This window comes from Rhinolophus sinicus, linkage group LG16 (genome assembly GCF_036562045.2).
Source record: "Rhinolophus sinicus isolate RSC01 linkage group LG16, ASM3656204v1, whole genome shotgun sequence".
NCBI classification, from domain to species: domain Eukaryota; kingdom Metazoa; phylum Chordata; class Mammalia; order Chiroptera; family Rhinolophidae; genus Rhinolophus; species Rhinolophus sinicus.
Genome location: NC_133765.1, coordinates 17139743 through 17160208, shown reverse-complemented (window position 1 = coordinate 17160208; position 20466 = coordinate 17139743). Strand labels below are relative to the sequence as shown.

The 20466-nt window shown below is 51.0% G+C and overlaps 1 protein-coding gene and 1 long non-coding RNA gene across 3 annotated transcripts in view; one reads left to right on the top strand and one right to left on the bottom strand.

Annotated features, from left to right (window-relative positions):
* Window positions 1-1414: 1414 nt before the first annotated feature.
* The window catches only part of SMARCB1 (SWI/SNF related BAF chromatin remodeling complex subunit B1), a 29829-nt gene continuing 10777 nt past the window's right edge, over window positions 1415-20466 (bottom strand). For both annotated transcript variants that reach the window (XM_019757721.2, XM_019757720.2), the window contains exons 6-9: window positions 13657-13823; window positions 9593-9783; window positions 2223-2354; window positions 1415-1747 (exon numbers count right to left, since the gene is read on the bottom strand). In XM_019757721.2, coding sequence (XP_019613280.1) covers window positions 1708-1747; window positions 2223-2354; window positions 9593-9783; window positions 13657-13823 — 530 coding nt within the window. In that variant the 3' untranslated portion in view covers window positions 1415-1707. The remainder of the gene's footprint in view (window positions 1748-2222; window positions 2355-9592; window positions 9784-13656; window positions 13824-20466) is intronic.
* LOC141569232 (uncharacterized) lies at window positions 14032-20137 on the top strand. The gene is made up of 3 exons (XR_012492719.1): window positions 14032-14472; window positions 14601-14771; window positions 20013-20137. It is a non-coding gene; the product is annotated as an uncharacterized LOC141569232 (long non-coding RNA).

The following is a 20466-nucleotide window of genomic DNA, read 5'->3' as shown; positions in this document are numbered from 1 at the left end:
CATGTTCATGGATGACAAAATAATTGTCAGAGTTGACCTTCATTTTGCAGCGAAACCTGTGGAGCAGCCCCTGGCCCTGCAGAGTGTGGGCTAGCGGTAAGGGCCCAGCCCCGGGCCTGGAGCACCAGCCCTGCCCCAGGCCTCGCCCAGCTAGGTGGGTTGGCCTGCTCAGCAGGGTTGGGGCACGCAGGGTTCGTTCCATCCCTGGTGTGGAGGCCCAGGGCTGTGTCTTACCCCACAGACCAAGAAAACACCTTGTTAACAGAGCCCACTTGTTTCCAAGGCCAGCAGGGCCTGGGCCTAGAATCTTCTTTGTCAGAGCCTACAGGTGAAGCCCAGCTGGCCTCTTGCTCCAGCAAGTTCCACTCCTGGATGAAAGGTAGGAGCCTGAGTACAAAACCCCTGGGAGCTGTCCCATGATGTGCTTACAGGAGCCCGGATGGCAAGGTCCATCTCACCCTACATCCTGGCAACTGAGAACCCTAATCCCTACTCGGGCTAGGAAGCCAGGTGCCACAGGGCCCCAGCCATGTTCCCAGGGAGCAGAGCAATCCCGATCCTCAGCCTCTGCCATAGCTGGGGAAGTGTCTGCCAGAACCGGAAGGTGGCACCAGCCCAGGGCCCATTATCATCAGTAAGCGTGGCTGTGTGCCAGTTCACCAAGCAGTGCTTACACTTATGGATCCCATGTCCCTTCTGTAGAGTGGGGACACTTCCACATTAACAGATGAGGTGAGGATGCCGAGGGTATAACATGCTCATCAGAGGCAGAGCTGGGGAGACGCCCCAGGCTGTGCCGCCTCCTCTACACATAACCCCACGCCAAGCCAGCACAGGGCCAGGCACGCTGCTCCCCTCACAGCCAGCACGGAAGGGAGGTGGTGGCCCGGGCCATGGCACCAGCCAGGGGTGGAGATGGACTCCAGTCTACCTATGGCGTGCGCTGGACTGGCTGGTCACCAGGCTGATGACACTCTGCAGTGTCTGCACTGGATGGGGCATTTGCAAGGGACTCTGGAGCGGGGGAGCCTTTGGCTGCTTCACAAGGCCAAGCAAAGGGGGCAGGGTGGGGCTGCCATAAAAGACAAGTGGGCCCCCGCCCTCTGAGCCTCATGACCACACTTGTCATTTCTCCCACTCTGCAAGGACATCTGAGCATGGGTGGTGGTGGGGAAACTGCAAGGCCTGAGGAAAAGCAAAGATTACACTCTGACTCAGGCCTTGCAGGGGCCGCGGTGGCTGAGGGGGGAACCCTGGGGCCCAGTCAACACCCACTTGCTCACCTGGGGATCTGAGGCAGAGCGGAGTGAGGCCTGGCCCACCAGCATTGGCCGCACACCACCCCCAGCGGGCCCCACTCCCTGCTCTCCTCCATTCTTATTTTTATGCTACCGCTTTGAAGAAATGGAACATGACCTGTTTGCCTTTTATTTAAAAAGTGTTGCTTGCCCTATCTGGGGCTCCTATACAAAAACAAAACGCAATCCAAAACAAGGCCTCTTCCTGACCAGACACTGGGGTGATGGGGGCTGCCTGGGGCTCAGCAAGTGGAATGTGTGCCCGGGGAGGGCGACCTGGAAGGCCTCCCTGCCCGTGCTCCTCAGGAGGGCCCTGAGCTGCCCCCTTGCCTCCCTCCTTGCCAGAAGATGAAGGAGAGGCAGGCCGGTCTTCTGAACGCTCTGTGGGAGCCAAGCGTTGATGGGCTGGTTACCAGGCCGGGGCAGTGTTGGCGAGACGCCTCATACGCCTGCAGGAGGGGAGAGGGTGGTGACCCAGGGCCAGCTCCCAGCACTGGGCAGCTGCCATCCCTTGGGGCTCTCCAGGGCAGCCAGGGGAGTGGAGACAGAGAAAGGACAGCAGGTGGGATCCCCAACCCTTCTCTTCCCCCAACCTCGACCTGTGTGCTGTTTGGGGCCCTGAAGCTGCCCTCTCACCTGTCTGCTCAGGCCCTGCCCACCTCTCCAGGGGTCCTGAAACCTGAATCTGGGCTGTAGTCAGACCCAACATGAGGATTTACTTTTGCTCCCTGCAGGGTTTGAAACCTGCACCGTGAGAGCCAGATTGGGGCTCATCACCCTCGGGCCTGCCTCTGGCCGCCTAGGTCCCATCCCGAAAACCGGGTCACTGGGTTAAGGCGATGGTTCCGTACATTCCTGGGGGACAGGGCCAGTGGGGGAACCAGCTGCAGGGACCAGTGAGGTGGTGGGGTGGGGGTGGGGTACCTTGTGTTCCTGTCCTGGTCACGGATCTTCTTTTCCATCTCAGCATCTGTCAGGGTCTCCAGCAGTGGGCACCACTGGTCAGCATCGCCTGTGTTCCGGATGGCAATCTCCACCGTGGGCAGGGGGTTCTCACTGGGGTGGGGAAGAGGAGAAAGTGCTAGTTCAGAGCAGCAGCTGGAAAGGCCCCAGAAATCAGTCTGCCCCTTGCCCGCCAGCAAAGGGAACGCTGGAGCCCTGCACGGCGGGAAAGCCTGGGCCTTTGCTGTTTCCTTCTCCAGCTCCTCCCCACGGAGCCCATTTCCATGCCCAGCTCCTCAGAGCAACACTCCTGACAGGTAGCAGGAGATGCTACTGTCACCTGAGCCTCAAGGCAGAGATGCCTGGAGACACTGCGACCTCCTCTGGCTACAGAAGGGCTGCCCCCCATTACCCTGAACTGCTCTTCAAAGCAACAAGCCCTTTGCTGCCACCTCAGCGTCTCTGGGTCTGTGAGACTGAAGAGGGACGTTCGCTGTGGAGGTGGTTCCCATGACAGAGCAGTGGCTGGCCCAGCCATTATCGCTGAGGCTGGGAGGAAGGGGAGGGCTGTCTGCCCCACTCAGTGTCCAGAGCCAGGACCCCCTGATTGAGGAGACAGAGTGTAAAAGGAGAGCAAAGGAGGGGGCCACCCAAGAGTCCTGGACACTCCCTCATTGCAGGAGGCTGGGCCGGCCTGCTCCTGAATGTTCCACACACTTGCGCTCTGCCCACTTCACCAGGGCTGAAATAAGCCCCAGAGAGGCTGCACTATTTGTTTAGGGCAGAGAGCTGAGACCCGAACACGTCTCCTGACCGCTCTACCATGGAGTCCCTCACCCCAAGGGCCACCTGCCCATCCTCTTGACAAGAGGATACAGTGTGGAGGGGAGGGGTCAGCCTGGGCAAAGGTTATGAAGTCACAGGGGTGGGGGTGGAGGTGGGGAGCGGGCAGGAGCAGCGGGGGAGGGAGTGGGAGGCTGAGCTGACAGCTCTCCGGGCCTTGGTTCCCAAGTCTGTGGCACAGGAGCCGGAAGAGGCACCGAGGCCACAAATGCCAGGAGGGCCTGTGTGCCTCTCACCTTCAGGGCAGACAAGCCTTAGAGCGTGGCCCTAACTGTGATCCTCTCCCACGCCTTCCCAGTGTCACCACTCTAGCTTGTCCAGGCCCTTTTCTCTCCCCTCCAGCTGGGCAGCTGCACCTCTCTCCCGAGGCTCAGCCCCACGGAAGGCCTGCCCTGCTTTCTTACAGCTGGCCCACTGCAATCTGGAGCCCTGCAAAGCACCATCAGCTCTGAGAGGAGTGAGGGCAGGCAGGGCCCAGGCCGGCACCTTGCGGACGTTGATGGAATCTAAGAGGATGGGGGCCTTGGTTTTGACACCTCATCTGGAAAATAGGAACAATGTTATCGTCCTGAGGGATTTTCAGAGGATTACTATTACTAAAGCAGCCAGCACGTATCTATCAAGGGAGCTTCCCAGAGGCCAGGGGTCTCCTCACACAGCTTCCCTGACACCTGTACCCATGGTCACTTGAGTGGTTGGCTAGAGCGGAGCATCCACCCAAGCCTGACTACAGAGCCCCCATTTCCTCATGACACCACATTGTGTGGGGCAGCCAAGGGTTGGTTCTGGCCTCCCTGTACTGCTCTCCTGGCCTGGGGACTCAGCCACCATGAACACACAGGACACAGCCCACAGCTGTCCCTGGCTCCCCTGCAGACACGGGGCTCACCTCTTGTTGCTGAAGCTTGGCCCATGGGGTCCACGCAAACAAGGCCCAGAAGCCTGAGCTCATGCTGGTGACTCAGAAGCCAGTGACTGAGCAGCGCAGTCCCCCACCCTGTGGTACCCTGGGGCCGACCCCTCCTAAGCAACTTGACAGCTGTTCTCCAGCCAGTGCAGTGGTTTGACAATCCAGGAACCACCCAGCCACAGACCCAAACATCATTCTTCACCTCAAGGGCTCCCAACCGCCTTCTTTAGGAGGGCAGACATGAAAGGCGCCAAGCCCACGCCGAGGGGAAGAAAACATGTTTTCCTTTTAATTTAAACAAGAGCTGGTGAGTGGGTCCTGGAGGCCCCTTTGTTTACCTCCCCCTGGCTCTGGGAAGATTCCACTCCAGTGGGTCTGTTCTAAAATAAGAACGGCTCTAACCAAGAATGGGCCTGGAGCCAGCAGGCTGACTCCGGTTTGGGGGGTGCTACCCTACGCCCCACCCCTTCAAGGGGATTCTGATTCACAGGCCTCAAGGCGCCTCCCACCCCCAGTGTCCAGGAGGGGAGGGCAGTGTCTGAGGGGACAGAGGAACTGGGGCAGAAGCTTCTGGAGCATCCTGGGTTTCTCGTCAGTGTGATCTCACTTTGAATGACCTCACATGATACAACAGACCATCTGAGCAGCACTACCATCACCACTGTCTAAACGAGAGAACAGAGACTGAGGAAAACAACCTGCCCACAGCCACTCAACTGGGAGGAGGAGCCGGCAACACTTGACATCACCGACCTATTCAAGATCAACTGACTTTTGACAACGGTGCCAAGTCCGTTCAATGAGGAAAGAGCAGTCTTTCCAACAAATGGTGCTGGGACAAGAAGACCTTGGCTTAGGCAATGGTCTGTTAGGTAAGACACAAAAACATAAGCAATACAAAGAAAAACAGATAAATTGGATTTCATTGAAATTTAAAAATTTTGTCCTTCAAAGGGCACTGTCACAAAAGTGAACAGACAAATCACAAAATGAGAAAAAGATATTTGCAAATCATGTATCTGGTAAGGGACTTGTATCTAGAATATATAAAGAACTCTTATAAAGAACTCTTCAAACGTGTGTATGTTTGTGTGTAATCAAACAACAGACAAAGGATTTAATTACTAGCCATTTTCCAAAGATATAGATGGCCAATAGCACATGAAAAGATGCTCAACACCATTAGTCATTAGGGCAACACAAATAACCACAGCGAGATGCCACTTCATCCCCACTAGGATGGCTAGAATCAAAGTCAGATAAATAAATGCTGGTGAGGCAGTGGAAAAAATGGAAACTTTCCACTGCTGGTGGGAAAATAAAATGCTGCAACTACTTTGGAAAGCAGCCTGGCAGTTCCTCAAAATGCTACACAGTTACCACATGACCCAGCAATTCCACTCCTACCTTGTTTCCCTGAAAATAAGACCTAACCGGAAAACAAGCCCTAGCATGATTTTTCAGGATGACATCCCCTGAACATAAGTCCTAATGCGTCTTTTGGAGCAAAAATGAATATAAGACCCGGTCTTATTTTCAGGGGAACACGGTAGTACACACCCAAGAGAAAGGAAAATAGGTGTTCAAACAAAAACTTGTACATGAATGATCCATAGCAGCACTATTCTTAGCCAAAAAGTGGAAACAACCCAAATGTCCATCACAGATGACTGGATAAATAAAATGTGGTCTATTGAGACGATGGACTATTACACAGCCACAAAAAGGAACGAAGTTCTGGTACAGGCTACCACACAGATGAACCTTTACACATGCTCAGGCGCCAGCCACACAAGACCGCACGGTCGTTTCCCCCTGATGCAGTTTTGCTTTCCATAGTTTCAAACATGGCTGAAAATATTAAACGGAAAATTCCATGGTCTGAAAATATTAAATGGAAAATTCCAGAAATAACAATTCAGAAGTTTTCAACTGCATAGCATTCTGAGTGGCGTGAAGAAATCTTGCGCTATCCCTCACCGTCCTGTCCGGGCTGTGACTCATCCTCGTCCAGCGTCTCCACGCTGTATGTGCTACCAGCACGTTGTCACTTAGTGGTCACCCTACTGATGAGATGAACTGCCGCAGTTATCCCAGTGCTTGTGTTCACATCACCCTTATTTTACTTAACAGTGGTCTCAAAACAACAGTGATGCTGGCTGGCAGTTCGGATACGCCAAAGAGAAGCCCTAAATGCTTCCTTTAAGTGAAAAGGCATGTAGGAGTATGTACAGGGAAAAACATAGTATAGACAGGGTTTGTTACTATCTGTGGCTTCAGGCAGCTACTGGGGAACGTATTGCCTGTGAATAAGAGGGGACTATATACTGCATAACTCTATTTATATTAAGTGTCCAGAATGGGCAAATGTATAGACAGAAAGTAGACTAGTGGCTGCCCAAGGCCAGGAGACGTGGGGAGAGAGGGATGAGAGGGTGACTGCTGAAGGGTATGGGGCTTCCTTTTGGGGTGATGACAATGTTCTAAAACTGACCATGATGGCTGTACACTCTGCAAATATACTAAACACAACAGAATCTTACACACTAGATGGATGAATCGTATGGTATGTGAATTATTCCTCAATAAACCTATTATAAGACAAATAAGCAAGCAAACCTTGCTGTCAGGGCAGGTGGGCAGAGCTCCAGGAGTAACCTCAGTGGCTCTTGGTCAACCAGTCCTAAGGGACCCTGGTGTCTCCCAACCCTGACGTTGTGCAACTAACACTGCCTCTCTGTCCCCCATCAGGCCCAGGTGCCAGGTCCCTTGACTCTGCCTGTCCCAGCTTCCTCCTGGCCAGCACCCACCCCTGGCCACTTTACGTCAGGTTCCACACTTCCCACCTGCTCCCTCCCTCCCTGTGCCTGCAGCCTCTGGTGCCTTTGGTGACCACACGTACCAGTCTCCTCTGTTAGGGCACTGTTTCTCCAGTGTCCCCAACCTGGGACACAGGGCTCGCCTGGAGGAGGTGCCAGTAAGTCTGCTGGATGCAACTCTCCTCATAGGTAGCAGCTCACATGTCTTGGTGAATGTCTGATACCGTCACATGCTCTGCTCAGCCCAGCTCCCACCCCCCACGCCCCAGTGGAGCCCTCTCCCTCTCCTGTCACTCACTGTCTTTGTCCCCATTCCACGGGCTCTAGGACATCTACATGTCACTCAGGTTCAGCTCTGTGCTCTAGAAGTTTAGGGCCCCCAACCCGTCTGCCACATGTCTATGCCCCATGCTCACCCACGTCAGGCCTGCCCATCCCACTTGCTGAAGGGAAGCAGCCTGCTCTTTGCCCTGGTTCCCAACTGTGGGCATTTTGCCCCTGCTCACACGTCTTGTGACCAGCAGCTTGCCCTGCTCGATCACGGACATGACTCAATGCCATCGCTGAGAAGGGCACCACAGCCAGACACTGGTTGGCATGGGGGGAGGACAGGACTCCTCTGGCCCACTAACAGTCTGTCCCCTGGGCGACAAGCCAGCCCTGACCCAAGGTTCCCCTTCCTGTCCTTGCCAGCTCTCCCCAGAGCATCTGCCTACCCAGACCAGACAGACTGCACAACAGGCCAGGCCAGCGTGAAGAGCTCACGAGGCCGGGTCAGCTGAGAAAACACAAGCAGTCATCCTGATGCCAAAAGAGGCTCTTGGGATGCCTCCCAGGTCCCCAAACAGGCTGTACCCCTCCTGCCTAGCTGGCCCGGGCTGCTGCAGAGGGGATGTGTACTCCCCTTCGTCCCCAGTGGGGTGGCCCTGCCTCCAATCCCAAGGATGTGAAATCAACACACTCAGCACTAGAGACCGCGGCAGGACAGAGGTCTGTGACACTCCCTTTCCACACAACTGGAATTCATTAACTGGCTGCTGAGGTAAGGGGGGCATCCATCCATAAGTCCTGACCTGCCACCACCAGGGGCTCCCAATGGGGGCCTGCTCTGGAGCTACTCAGCACATTGCAGATGTCCCTTGGCTTGACAAAGGCTTTGGGCAGACAGCTTGGGTCACCTAGAGGTCAGAGCAGGAGGGATGGTGCCACATGTGTCGACACCCTCAGGGTCCTGCTGCGAAGAGCAGCTCGACACCCTGACCCCTACATCTGCCAGACAGACATGGGTTCTGACTCAGTCGGCATCTGGGAGATGAGGGGCCTGGTGTCCATATCACTCCCAAGAACTGCACACGGGACCGCCTCACAGGACCTCAGGGTCGGCCCCAGGAAGCACGGCCATCCCGGACTGGTTTCAGGGCCATCAGCCTTAGGTCCAGTGCAGTGTGCAGACACATACTGACACAGCTCGCGCAGGACCTCCACAGGAAGTGGGAGACGTGGGCCACATACCACCTTCCCTCCCCTCTCTGGGCAGCCTGGGGTCATCTGTGAAGCAAGACCACCTGGACAGCAGGACTGCTGGAGGGGTACAGGCGGTGACAGATGTGCCATCTCAGCCTGGATGCCGGGAGCCAGACCCCCAAGGGGCTCAGTGGTTTTCCAGGCCTGGAACCTCCAGCCCTGCGGGTGTATGGTCATTCCTTCTCTCTTGCTCAGATTTACAGCAAGCCATTAGAAAGCTGTCTCTTGGGAATTCTGGGAGAACTAGCTGAGACACAAACACTCATGAGCCCCATTAATTGTTTGCCTTTGCAAAAAGACCTTCATACTTGCTCCTCATGCACCATTTTAAGCTTCAGTCCCTAAGTAATGACCACCACATGTGGACGATGACAGTTTCATGAGCAGAATAAATCCTAACATCCTGTTTTGATGCAGGGATACTTAGCACCTCCCCCACCCACACACACACAACATCCAAACATGGAAGAGGAGCTCGGGGTAGGGTGGATATGACAGAACAATCCTGAGGCGGCCGAGCGCCACTGCTCAGTTAACACTTGCTGAGGTCTACCTCCTGTGAGGTCCGTGCTTCGCACTGTGGGGCCCCCAGCAACAGGAAGGCCACATCTGTCTATCAAACAGCCCCTGGCCCCCGGTCCAGCCCCCACCCCTTCACACAGGACTTGGGACCAGGATGTTCTGTTTACGATTCCACCTTTGCAGGCAGCCTGAATTTAGCTCTTTGTCTTCCACGGCACCCAGTATGGGGTCTGGCCATGGGAGCTCACCAACTGGTCTTTGATTGAACAATGGCAGATGATATGACAGTAAAATGCAGTTGCTGGACTTCCGGACAGCCACGAGCCAGAGAGGGCTGTATGCAGCAGTCCTCGTTTGAGACAGAACCCAAGTCCATCAGATGAAGAACCCTGGGGTGGGCCACCCTGACAGAGGCACAGTCTGAGCAAGAATGCAGAGAGGAGGGAAGAGGGCTGCGGGGGGCTGCTGGCGGCACAGGGCGGCCCAGGGGAGTGCAAGGTGGCTGGAGGACTCAGGGGGCAGATATACCATCTCCTCAGATCCAGCCCCACTGGGACGGGAGGCGGGGAACCCTGCTGTGGGGCCACACGAGGCAGGAGCAGTGAGGCTGCCCGTGGCCAGACCATACTGCAAGGCTCCAGGAAGTGCCAGAGACATCACCACGCACAGGGAGAAGCCTTCTCCCTGAAACAGGTTTGCAGAGGAATGAGGGAGGGACCCATCCATGATCCTACCTGAAGGCATAGGTCTTCTGATGCCAGCTCAGCTGTCCCCGAATGCTGTAGGCGATGGTAGTGACAAACTCCCCACCCAGCCCCAGCTCCGAGCACAGCTTCAGGGCGAACTTCTCTGGTGAGTTCTCCTTCTCCGACATGTCCCACTCGAACTGGTCCACCAGGGAGATGTTCCCCACATGAATGTTCAGCTGGGGCCAGAACCAAATAACTCAAGTTAGAGCAGTCAGAGCCCTGGGGCCGGAGGAGGTGGGCCAGCCTGCTCCGGAGCCACCAGGCTGGGATGGACACTGCCCGCAACTTACGCACTGAGAACCAGGGCTGGCCCTCGTCCTAGCTGCAGATCACCATCTGCAAAACGGGGCTGACCCCACAAACTAGGGTGGCCACAAGGGATTCTGGCTCATGGCCTAGCAAAGTCAGCCTCAAGGGAAGACCCTGAAGTGGCCCCAGGACACCCAAGTCCCACCTCACCCCTACTCCTGTCCCCTTGCTCCCCGACCTGGTCAGTGCCTTTTCTGCTCTTCATTCCTGCTGGTCTTGATCTTGACGTAACTACACTGGTCAGGAAGGGCTCAGCTCAACTGTTACTCATCAGACACGGTCCCTGAGCCCTCTGAGCTACCAGCTAACCCCTTACTCCGTCCCTTTATACAGCGTGCACTGCTCAGAAATCATCTTAAGTGTGCTCACAGATGCACACCCCACTGTTACCAGCCCGTAAGGTGCAGCAAAGCCTGGGAGAGGAGCAGAGGCCCATGGCCGGCTCTTCCACCAGGCTCCCAGCAGCACGCTGCTGACTTGCAACCTACAGCCAGGAAAGGGTCCAGGCCCTGTGTTTGCAGCACCCAGACTAAGACAGAGCCTGTACCTATGCCTGCCCCCAGGGACCAGCACCCCACACACAACTGTGCCTACTCTGAAACTGGACATCACCAAATCACACAGGAAGCATTCTTCAGGGTCCAGCTGTGTTCACTGGGCGTCATGCCCACGAGACTTCCTCCATGGCTGCGTCCCTCACTGCTGCCCAGTGTACTGTGCCACGTGAGCAGGCCACATGCATCTGCCCACTCACCCGACTGTCCTCGGGTGCTCAGCGCCCAGCACGCACAGAGACTTCTCCCTGCCTTCGAGAAACATGGGGCTCCACCCCATCCTGAATCTGTTCACAAAGCCCTGTACCTCTGGGCCCTGTGAGCCACATTCCACTCACTGCAGCCGAACCCCTAGTCCTGTCCTGTCTCCATGCTACGCCCACACCGGGCAGCCACCTCAGGTTTGCAGAATGAAATCAGAAGAGCTGCCCCTTCTCCTACCAGGACCTGAAAGCCCAGTGAACCGTGTCAGCATTAGTACTGGAAAGAACGTGAAGTGGCAGGCAGCCCACAGAAACACATCAAACAGGACCTGACAGGACCAAACAGAATCAAACAGGACCAGCCAGCGCACCAGTGCATACCCGGCAAGCCCTGCCCTGGGTGTGACATTAGGCCTCTGGGCCACCAGGCGGTGCCATGCAGACTGGGTTGCCTATACCCCACTAACTGGCCATTTATTAAATGATATCGATTGTGTGCCAACCAAGGAGAGGCACCGGAGAAGCAATGGTGGGTAAAACAAACAAAAAGTTCGCTTCATGGGTTGACATCTGGGGGCGGGGGGAGAGAGACAGACCTAAGTCAAATACATGAATGTCTATCAGATGGTGCAAAATGCTAAGGGGGAAAAAGAGGGGAGGGGTAGAAGGTGTAGGGTCGGCCACGTTAGCCAGGAGGCCCTGGAAAGCCTCCCAGAGTTTGAACTGCCTGACATCTTCCATTTTAGGAAGAACTAAATGAACCAAGACAGCAGGCCTGTGGCTCCCAGGGGGAAAGGAAACCCAGCAGAGAGGACCTGAGGCTGTCATAAGGGCTCCGGCTTCCAGAGGGATCTGGGGAGCTTGCGGAGCAGACACTGGCTGCCACTGAGACGTCCGCTGGAGGGAGCCGGCTGGTGGTGGCACGGCTGGCCTCCGGGTGGGCTCCTAGACAAGGCAGAGCCAGGACCCCCGAACAAGCACACAGCACTGCTGCCAGGTTCTCACCTGTCTCCCCAGCCTCCACCTATATCACCTTATGTATCTTTTCACTCCCCAGAAAGGGCCAAGCCAAGCCCGCAAAGTCTGGCGGTTTGACTCTCAGAAGCACTGAGCCCCCAGGCCCCAGCACCGAGCACTGCTGACGCAGGCCAGGTGCCCTGGTTCAGGAGGCCAGGCCTAGGCTTATGTCCCAGCGTCACTGAGAACGGCTGTACGTGGCCGCTCCGAGCTAAGGCGCTGCTCTGTGAGGAGACGCGCCTCAGGTGCCACTGCTCCAAAGATTCCCATCTCCCACCAAATGTCCCAGGAGGCAGATGAAGAACGTCCTCATAGAAGCACCCAGCACTTTTGAAATCCCAGTTACACATGGGAAACCTTGGGTGTGACCTTCTGTTTCCTCACCTACCAGACAGGATACTGTCCCCGACACAGTGCCCATAGGCCTCTGGCCTGATAAACACAGCACTGTCCCACTGCAGCCGGGCTTCCCGGCAGCTGTGTCTGACCCCAGGGCGGCAAGCCCTCATGCCACTGAGCCAGGCAGGAAACACAAGCTGGGGACAGCCTCCCAGCAGCCTAGCAGCCGATGTCATTTACGGGTAGGGATTATAGGTGGGTCAGAGGACCTGGATAGGTCCCACGGCTGACAGCTGTGCAGTTATCAAGAAAGCCTCTGGTCAGGGAGCTGGGGGCAGTCCCAGGTAGAGTGTGAACTGCGTGACGGCTTTCTGTATGCCCTTTTGTCGGGATAACAAAAAATAATAGTAAAGCACATGGCGCTGAGTTCTGAGAAATAGTCAGGGACGCCAGCTGCTCACACTTGGGAGGACCCTGTGTGGGGCTGACCTGGCCACTTGGAACTCTGTGGTTGTGTGTGGCCAAGCCCAGAAGGCCGTGTCTTCAGCAAGGTTACAGGACAAAGATGCAGCCCAGAGTGGTGTCCTCACGGCCATGCTCCAGGGGTGCCAGGCTGCACATGGGGAAGCTCCCAGGGCTGTACCCAACACTCCCCCATTTCTCTCCCAGGACGCCCCCCTTCTTTCTCAATCATGCCCTTTTTCTGATCGTTGGCCATAATGTGAAACTGAAACAGGCTAAGAAAAACAAATTCATATTTCTCTCAAAAGAAATTAACTAAGCAAGGCGCCTGAATCAGTCATCAAAAACCTCCTGACAAAGGCCTGGACCTAATGGATTCACTTGTGAATGTACCAAACATTTAAGTAAAAACTAACACCAACCCTCAAATTCAGCCAAAAAACTGAAGAGGAGGCAACACTTCATAATTCAGTGCCCTAATACAAAGGCCAGACACTACAAGAAAGGAAAACTATAGACTGATATTCCAACAACAAAAGAACAAACTCCTGATTCAAAAATGGGCAAAGGACTTGTATAGACATTTCTCTAAAGAAGACAGACAAATGGCCAATAAGCACACGAAGAGATATTCAACTATTACTAATCAACAGGGAAATGCAAATCCAAACCAAATGAGATACCATTTCACACCAAGCAGGCTCTGTAGCAGGCTGGCCTGGGCCCAAATCCCAGCTCTACCATTTCTTAGCTGGGCAGTTGGGAGCAGGTGGCCTCACCCTCCTACATGCCCACCTCTTCATCTGTAACACGACAGGTAAGGCAGCAAGACCAAGACTGCAGCGAATTACTGAGACAGTACGGGGTGTGTTTGGCCTGGCCAGTCTATGGGAAGACTATGGCAGCATCTTACTGGGGGCTTCCCGCTCTGCCCATCAGTTGGCTTCATGTCCTTTGAATGCTCCCACAATGTTACTCAGAGCAATCAGCCCCACCCTTCCTGGGGCAGTAAGCAGAGCCCCATGCTGTCTGGAAGACAGCTTTCCAGGAGACCTGTCCCACAGCATGGACCCCGAAGACAGGCTTCCATCAAGGACTCCATGTACCCTCAGCACCCCATGACCCCCCAGGACAAGGAAGGCCCCAGCACAGAGGAGCTACCTACCTTAATAATGACACGTTGGTCTGACTGGTCCTCCAGGATGCTGTCTGTGGGATAGGACTCGATCTGCTGTCTGATGGCAGAGGCGATGGCTGGCACGAATGTCAGTGGGTTCAAATCCAGGTCGTCACAGAGGATTTCCGAAAACATCTCCGGGGTCATGAGCTTCTCTGAAATCAGGAGAGAGGGGAGGGACTGCTGACTGATTACAGGGCCTACTCTCACTGTGCTTGGCCCTGACCTCCCCCACCTTCCTCCTCTGCCAAACCTACTGAAGGAAGATGAGGATGACAGGGAACTGAGGGTGGCCCTCCCGGACGTGACAGGGAGAGGAAACAAAGGATGAACATCCCCCTTCCGGCCACCATTCCACACACACCTCCTCCTCCACACCCCTAGGGGTGGTCAAGGCCCTCAGTGTCCCCCTATACCAGGTTCTCCCAGCTCCCGGGGAATAGAACCGCACCGCTCAACCAGTTCTAACCAAGGAGATGTTTGGGGGAGGGGAAGCCAAGGCACTTCAGCTGCTGTGCGCATCCACTCTCCTCTCCTCTTTGACCTAGGCAACCAGGGCAGCCCACGCGAAGACGCAGGGAGAAGACGGCCATCCACCTGCCACACAGAGAGGCCTCAGAGGAAACCAATGCTGCCAACACCTTGATCTTGGACTTCCAGCCTCCAGAACTGAGAGGAAGTAAATTTCTGTTGTTTAAGCTCCCAGTGTGTGGAACTTTGTTATGGCAGCCCTAGCAGACTAACACAGGTTCCTTCCAGATTAACCACTTTGAGGCCAGTGTCCCATTGGAGAAATGAGCAGAGGTATGTCTGTCCACCACTTCCTCACCAGTAGAAAAATCTCAGCCTATAGGATTTATCCATATTTTGGCTTAATCATGTTCTTCCTTCCTGATGCTCCAAAGTTTCTTTTGTCATTTCCCTTCTTTCAGAAATATTAGGCTGCTTGTGGCTGTTTACAGACCTTCCCTCAGTTTCTCACTGTAGACAGCACATACACTCAACAAAGTGACAAACATGGAGGAATGTACGGAATCTGGATACGTAACCACACCAGGCGTGAGCTCACGGGAACCCTCTATGACTGGCCAGACTACAGCAAGGTACTGTGTGATCCAATGTTTTCTCTCAGTTCTGCCCTGTTCCTGTAACCCAAGCTGTAATGACCATGCACCACTCTGGGCTGAGCCACAGACAAGAGAAAGCCAAGAATGAATTCCCTCATGAGCACACAACATGATTCCATGATCAAGAACCAGGTCTGCTTAACAGACAACCAACCTCACTAGCCCAGAAGGGCTAGAGAGCAGCTGTCCTAACAGACCCTGGACACTCAGCCAGGCTAGCTTCAGTAGCTCATGTAACAAGCAACTGTAGCTTATTCTGAAGATCGCAGCAGGAAGCTGAAGTGTGGGGGCCAAGCACCCTATGAGGACATTGTCCCCAGCATTTTTCAAAATTAACCTTTTTAGTTTGTGGTCATTGTAGATGCCTATGCAGTCTTGATTACTGCAGCTATATAGTAAGGCTTGAGACTAGGGAGACTGATTCCTCCCACTTTCTTCTTCTTTTTTCAAAATTGCTTTAGCTACTTTAAGTCCCGTGTGTTTCCATGTAAGTTTTAGAATAGTTTTATCTGTATCTACAAAAATTCTTGCTAGGATTTGCATAGGAATTTCATTAAACTTGTATATCAATTTCGGGAGAATTGACATCTTGAATCTTCTAGTCCATGAACATGGCTGTGTGTCCACTTATTTAGGTCTTTATCTTCCTCAGTGTTCTGTAGTTTTCGGCATTCAAGTCCCACACATGTTTGTTAGACACACCTAAGTATTCCTTTGTATGTTGGGTGATTATAAATGGTAATGTATTTTTGAGTGTCCACATGTTCACTGACAATATACAGAAATACAACTGATTTTTCCATGTTTATCTTGTATCTTACGACCTTGCAATTCAGTTCTTCTAGCTTTTTTTTTTTTTTGGTAGATTGCTTGGGATTTTCTATGTAGACAATCATGTCTTCTATAAATAAGGACAGTTTTATTTCTTCCTTTCTGATCCACATGTCTTTTATTTCATTTTGCTTTATTGAACTGGCTAGTACTTTGAGCACTATGTTTACCAAAGTGGTAAAAGTAGACATCTTTGCCTTGTCCCTGATCTTAGGGAGAAAGTGATCAACCTTTCACTATTAATCATAATGTCAGCTACAGGATTTAGTGTAGGTGCTCCTTACTTACAGTTTTATGTGTAGTATTATTTGCAGCACTCCTTTCCTTTTGATAGCTGCAGGGTCTGTAGTGATAGCCCATTTCATTCCTAAATTTGGTAATTTGTATTTCTCTCTTCTGTGGTCAGTCTTGCTAGAGGTTTGTCAGTTTTACTCATCTTTTCAAAGTACCAGCTGTGTTTCAGTAATTTTCTCTATTGTTTTCTGTTTTTAATTTCACTGATTTCTGTTCTTCTCTTTATTATATCTTGCCTTCTGCTTGCTTTGATTTCATTTTGCTCTTCATTTTCTTGGTTCTTCAAGTGGGAGCTTATATTATTAAGACTTTTCTTCTTTTCTAACATGTGCAATGGTGCTATAAATTACCATGTCCGCACTATATTAGCTGTATCTTACAAATTTAGATGCTGTATTTTTATTCAGGTCCATGTATATTTTTTAACTGAATTAAGGTTTATGACCCATGGTATGGTTTACGTGGTATATGTTCCAGAGACTTAAAATTAATGTTTATTCTGCTGTGTTGGGTGGAGTGTTCTACAAATGCCAATTAGACTTTGGTGGTTGATAGTGCTGTTGGGTCCTTCTATCATCTTGCTGATTATCTGTCTATTTATTCTACCAGTTATTGAAAGAGAAAAGCTGAAGTCTCCAATGTAATTGTGGATTTATCTATTTCTCTTTTTAATTCTATCAATTTTTGCTTCACATCAGTTTCCAGCTCTTGTTTAGTGCATACACATTTAGAAATGCTATGTCTTCTTGGTGGATTGACCCTTTTATCATTATTTAATGCGTTTCTCTAACTCTCGTAGTTGTTTTGCTCTTAAGTCTGCTTTATCTGATACTAATATAGCAACTCCTGCTTCCCTTTGTTTGCAAGATGCATCTTTTTCTACCTTTTTACTTTCAACCTACCTACCTGTATCATTATATTTGAATGAGTTTCTTGTAGCTCACATCGTTGGGTCATTTTTTAAAACCACTCTGCCAATCTGTTCGTTAATCAGTAATTACTGACATATTACTAGGGCTTAAGTCTGCCATTTTATTTTTGTTTTCTGTTTTCTTTTTCGTGCCTTCCTGTGGGTTACTTGAACATTTTTTAGGATTACATTTTGATTTATCTATACTGTTTTGAGTATATCTCTTTGTATAGCATTTCTAAGTGGTCCTCTATGTATTTATTACATTACCACGTATATAACTTAGTCTACTGGTTTCTTCATTTTACAAATTCAAGTGAAGTAACCTTACTTCTCTTTATGTCCCTTTACCCTCCCCCATTTATAATGTAATTGCTTTAAATTATTTCCTTTACACACATATAGAACCACATCAGACAGTGTTATACTTTTTGCTTCAACTGTCAAACATAATTTAGAAAACTAAAGAGAAGGGAAGCCTATTGGATATACCGTATTTTTGCTTATCATGTTCTTCCTGATATTCCAAAGTTTCTTCTTTTGTCATTTCCCTTCTTTCAGCCATTCTTTTAGGTTAGATCTGTAGGCGATAGCTTTCCTTCATCTGAGGATTCCCCCTTCATTCCTACAGGATATTTTCACTGGGTGTAGGATTCTGAATTGGCAGTTGTTTTCTTCCACTGCTTGAAAAACACTGTGCCATTTCCTCTTGCCTCAATGGTTTATGATGAGAAATCTGCTGCTATTCTAAATCTTTCCCTGTAGATAAGATGTCATTTTTCTCTGTCTGTTCTCAAGACTTTTTCCTTTGTGTTTAGTCTTCAGAAGTTTAATTATGATGTACCTTGGCATGTATTTTGGGTTTATCCTGTTGAGGTTCGCTCAGCTTCTTGAATCTGTCATTTGGGATTTTTTTTTAAGCATCCAAGGTGATCACATGGAAACAAATCTCTACAAACTGCTTTCTATAGCCATACCCTGTGGTGCAGACCCTCAGAACCCTGATGACCCTTGGCCTGTGTGCAAGAACAGGTTCTATACCTTTCCCTGAGGCAGCTCATGGCCCTGCCCTAGGATTCCCTCATCCCCCTTTGGGGCAAAGGTGGCATCTATGCAGGCATGTGCTCTTTCAGCTGCTCATCCTTTCTGGAGGACTTTAACACTCCCCTAGAAGGCTGAATGTTGAGGTAGATGATGCCATATTTCACCAGTAACTCAGATAAGCTCCCTTTCAAGTCCTTCTCAGAGAGGATAACCTCAAGCTCATTGCTAACTGACGTCTACCAAGGGCTTGTCAGAGACAAATCCTGGTTAGAAAGGATGGCCTGAATGATATGTTTCCCTCATGCTTCACATTTTTCATCCCTTTGTGACAAATACCCTCATGTCCACCTTTAAGGTTATTTGAAATTTAAATCAGTAAGTTGAATGTGACTTAAAAAAAACAACAGCAAAATCAACAGTAATTCTGAACATGGTCTTTCAACTACCATGCCAGGGGTGTGGTCTCCTAACAGTTAAGAATCATAGCCGTAGACACACTAAATACCACTTTGGGCTAAAGAGGAGTTCACAGAACAACACTATTTTAGTCCTCCAAGTGTTTGTACTAAATTACATTCAGTGGGATATGGTATGTTACATGAGAACTATGAGGAACAGTCTGGAGAAACCCATGATGGAGTTCACGGACAGATGCTGGTCTTCATTACATTATCCTGTGTCCTCTTCATGAGGGCTGTGGGAAGAGGTTCTCTCGGATTTAAGTATTATGTGTGGTTCTGCTTCTTCTGAGCCACTGGCTGCTGCTAATCTTGACCACACTGAGAACTGCAGAACCAATCACCATGTCTTGCCCTGCCTGGTTCTAAAAGGCCGAGAGTCATGCCCATCTTCTAGCAATGGATCCTACTGAATGTTAAGTATGAACCAGAGCGTTGGCTTCATTGTATACCTCCTAGTTTCATTTCCCCCTTTATCCAGTTTTCCCTAACCACTCCTTTTTCATTTGTTTTGTTCTTTTACACCAAGCATCCTTATATACACTGCCTTACATCCCTTCTGAAACAGGGTGAAGGTATAAAGAAATAGCAGGAGCTTTCTATGTGTTGTTGAAAGAAAAGTAACAAGACAATACATGCATTGTTTCAATATGAACAAAGATCCTACGTTTGGCCAGGTTCTATGTTAAATGCTATAAGAAAAACACCAATAAAAAACAAAGTCCCTGACCTCAATGGGTTGAAATAGAGGGGGAGAGAGATGAATTAACAAATAAGTGTAACACAGGCCAGCTGAATAAGCAGGGAATGGTATGACAGATGAAGCTCAGCACTGGTGGTGGCCTGTCACCTGTGAGCTACCCCGTCCCCGTGCTGGGGCAGCACCAGTACACCGCACCTGCCTCCATCTACACTCATTACAACCTCCTGGAACTCCTCACTGATTTCTCCCCTCACCCACATCTCCCCCTGGCCACATCATCCCTTTGCCAACATTCTCTCTCTCGCCAGCTAGCCTGTGGGCCCTGGAAAACAGGCATCTCAGCTCTCAGGCCTTGTTCCCAGGGCTAGGCAGAGGCACCTTGGACTCCAGCCCGGCATGCCTATTGCCAGGGGATGACCAAAGGAAGTAGCCTAATCCTTCCAGAAATCTCAAGGCCATCGAGTATCAACAACCACACATGTTCCTCCCTGAGGAAATCCCCTCTGGGAGAAAAATGTTGTAAGCTAATATGTTATCATGGAAACATCTAATAGCAGGGGGAGTTTTAGCAATCTAAGGCATCCCAACAGAAAATTTTGCACCAATTAGGAAGACCTAAGAAACCAGGAAGATACTTACCAGATAAGTAAAGAAAAATAAAGTTATTCTTGGCACTATATTACAACTATGTCTTAAGTATGCTTGCATATGCAAGTGACTGGAAGGAAAAATCTAAAACAAACTATTAGGGTGGTGAGATCCTGGTGACTTTAAACTTTTATTCATTTAAATATTCACTTTTTCAGTCTGAATATAAATAATATGTCTGTTGTAAAAAGTCTGAAAGAGTCAAAAAAATAAAAAATAAAGAAGAAAAAAAAACAGATGTGTAATCCTCCTTCCCAGATGTGGTAAGGACTCTAAATGCTCTAACGGACATCTCCTCCTAACCTCTCTTCTGTTCTACGTTTGCACAGAAAGTTACATTTGGACTTTGGGAGCCAGCAAAGAACAGGAAGAGTAGGGTTCTGACCCAGGACTTAAAGAGTGAGGATGGAGAGAAGAACAGAGGGTGAGAGCAGGCCTCCCAGCCAGGTGGATGACAGAGGCATGAGCATGCACGCGCAGCGTCTGAAAAGGCAGGGTGGACACGGCTGCAGAGGAGACGCGTGGAGGACCTGCAGCAGCATCAAGGTCACCATGAGCCCTGTGGACTGGTAGCCTGCATGCCAGGCCCTTGAACTCCCCATGCTCATGGTGGAGAAGGAACCCAAAGCTCATCTGCCCAGCCCACAACAGTGGCAGAAGCAGGATTTGAACCCAGAGTCCACGTCTTCCTAAGCTATGTCACAATGCTCTGAATGTTGTGTTCAAAATCCAGAACCCACCTGATGGGCAGCAGGCAGGAAAGGGGAATACTCACACAGCGGA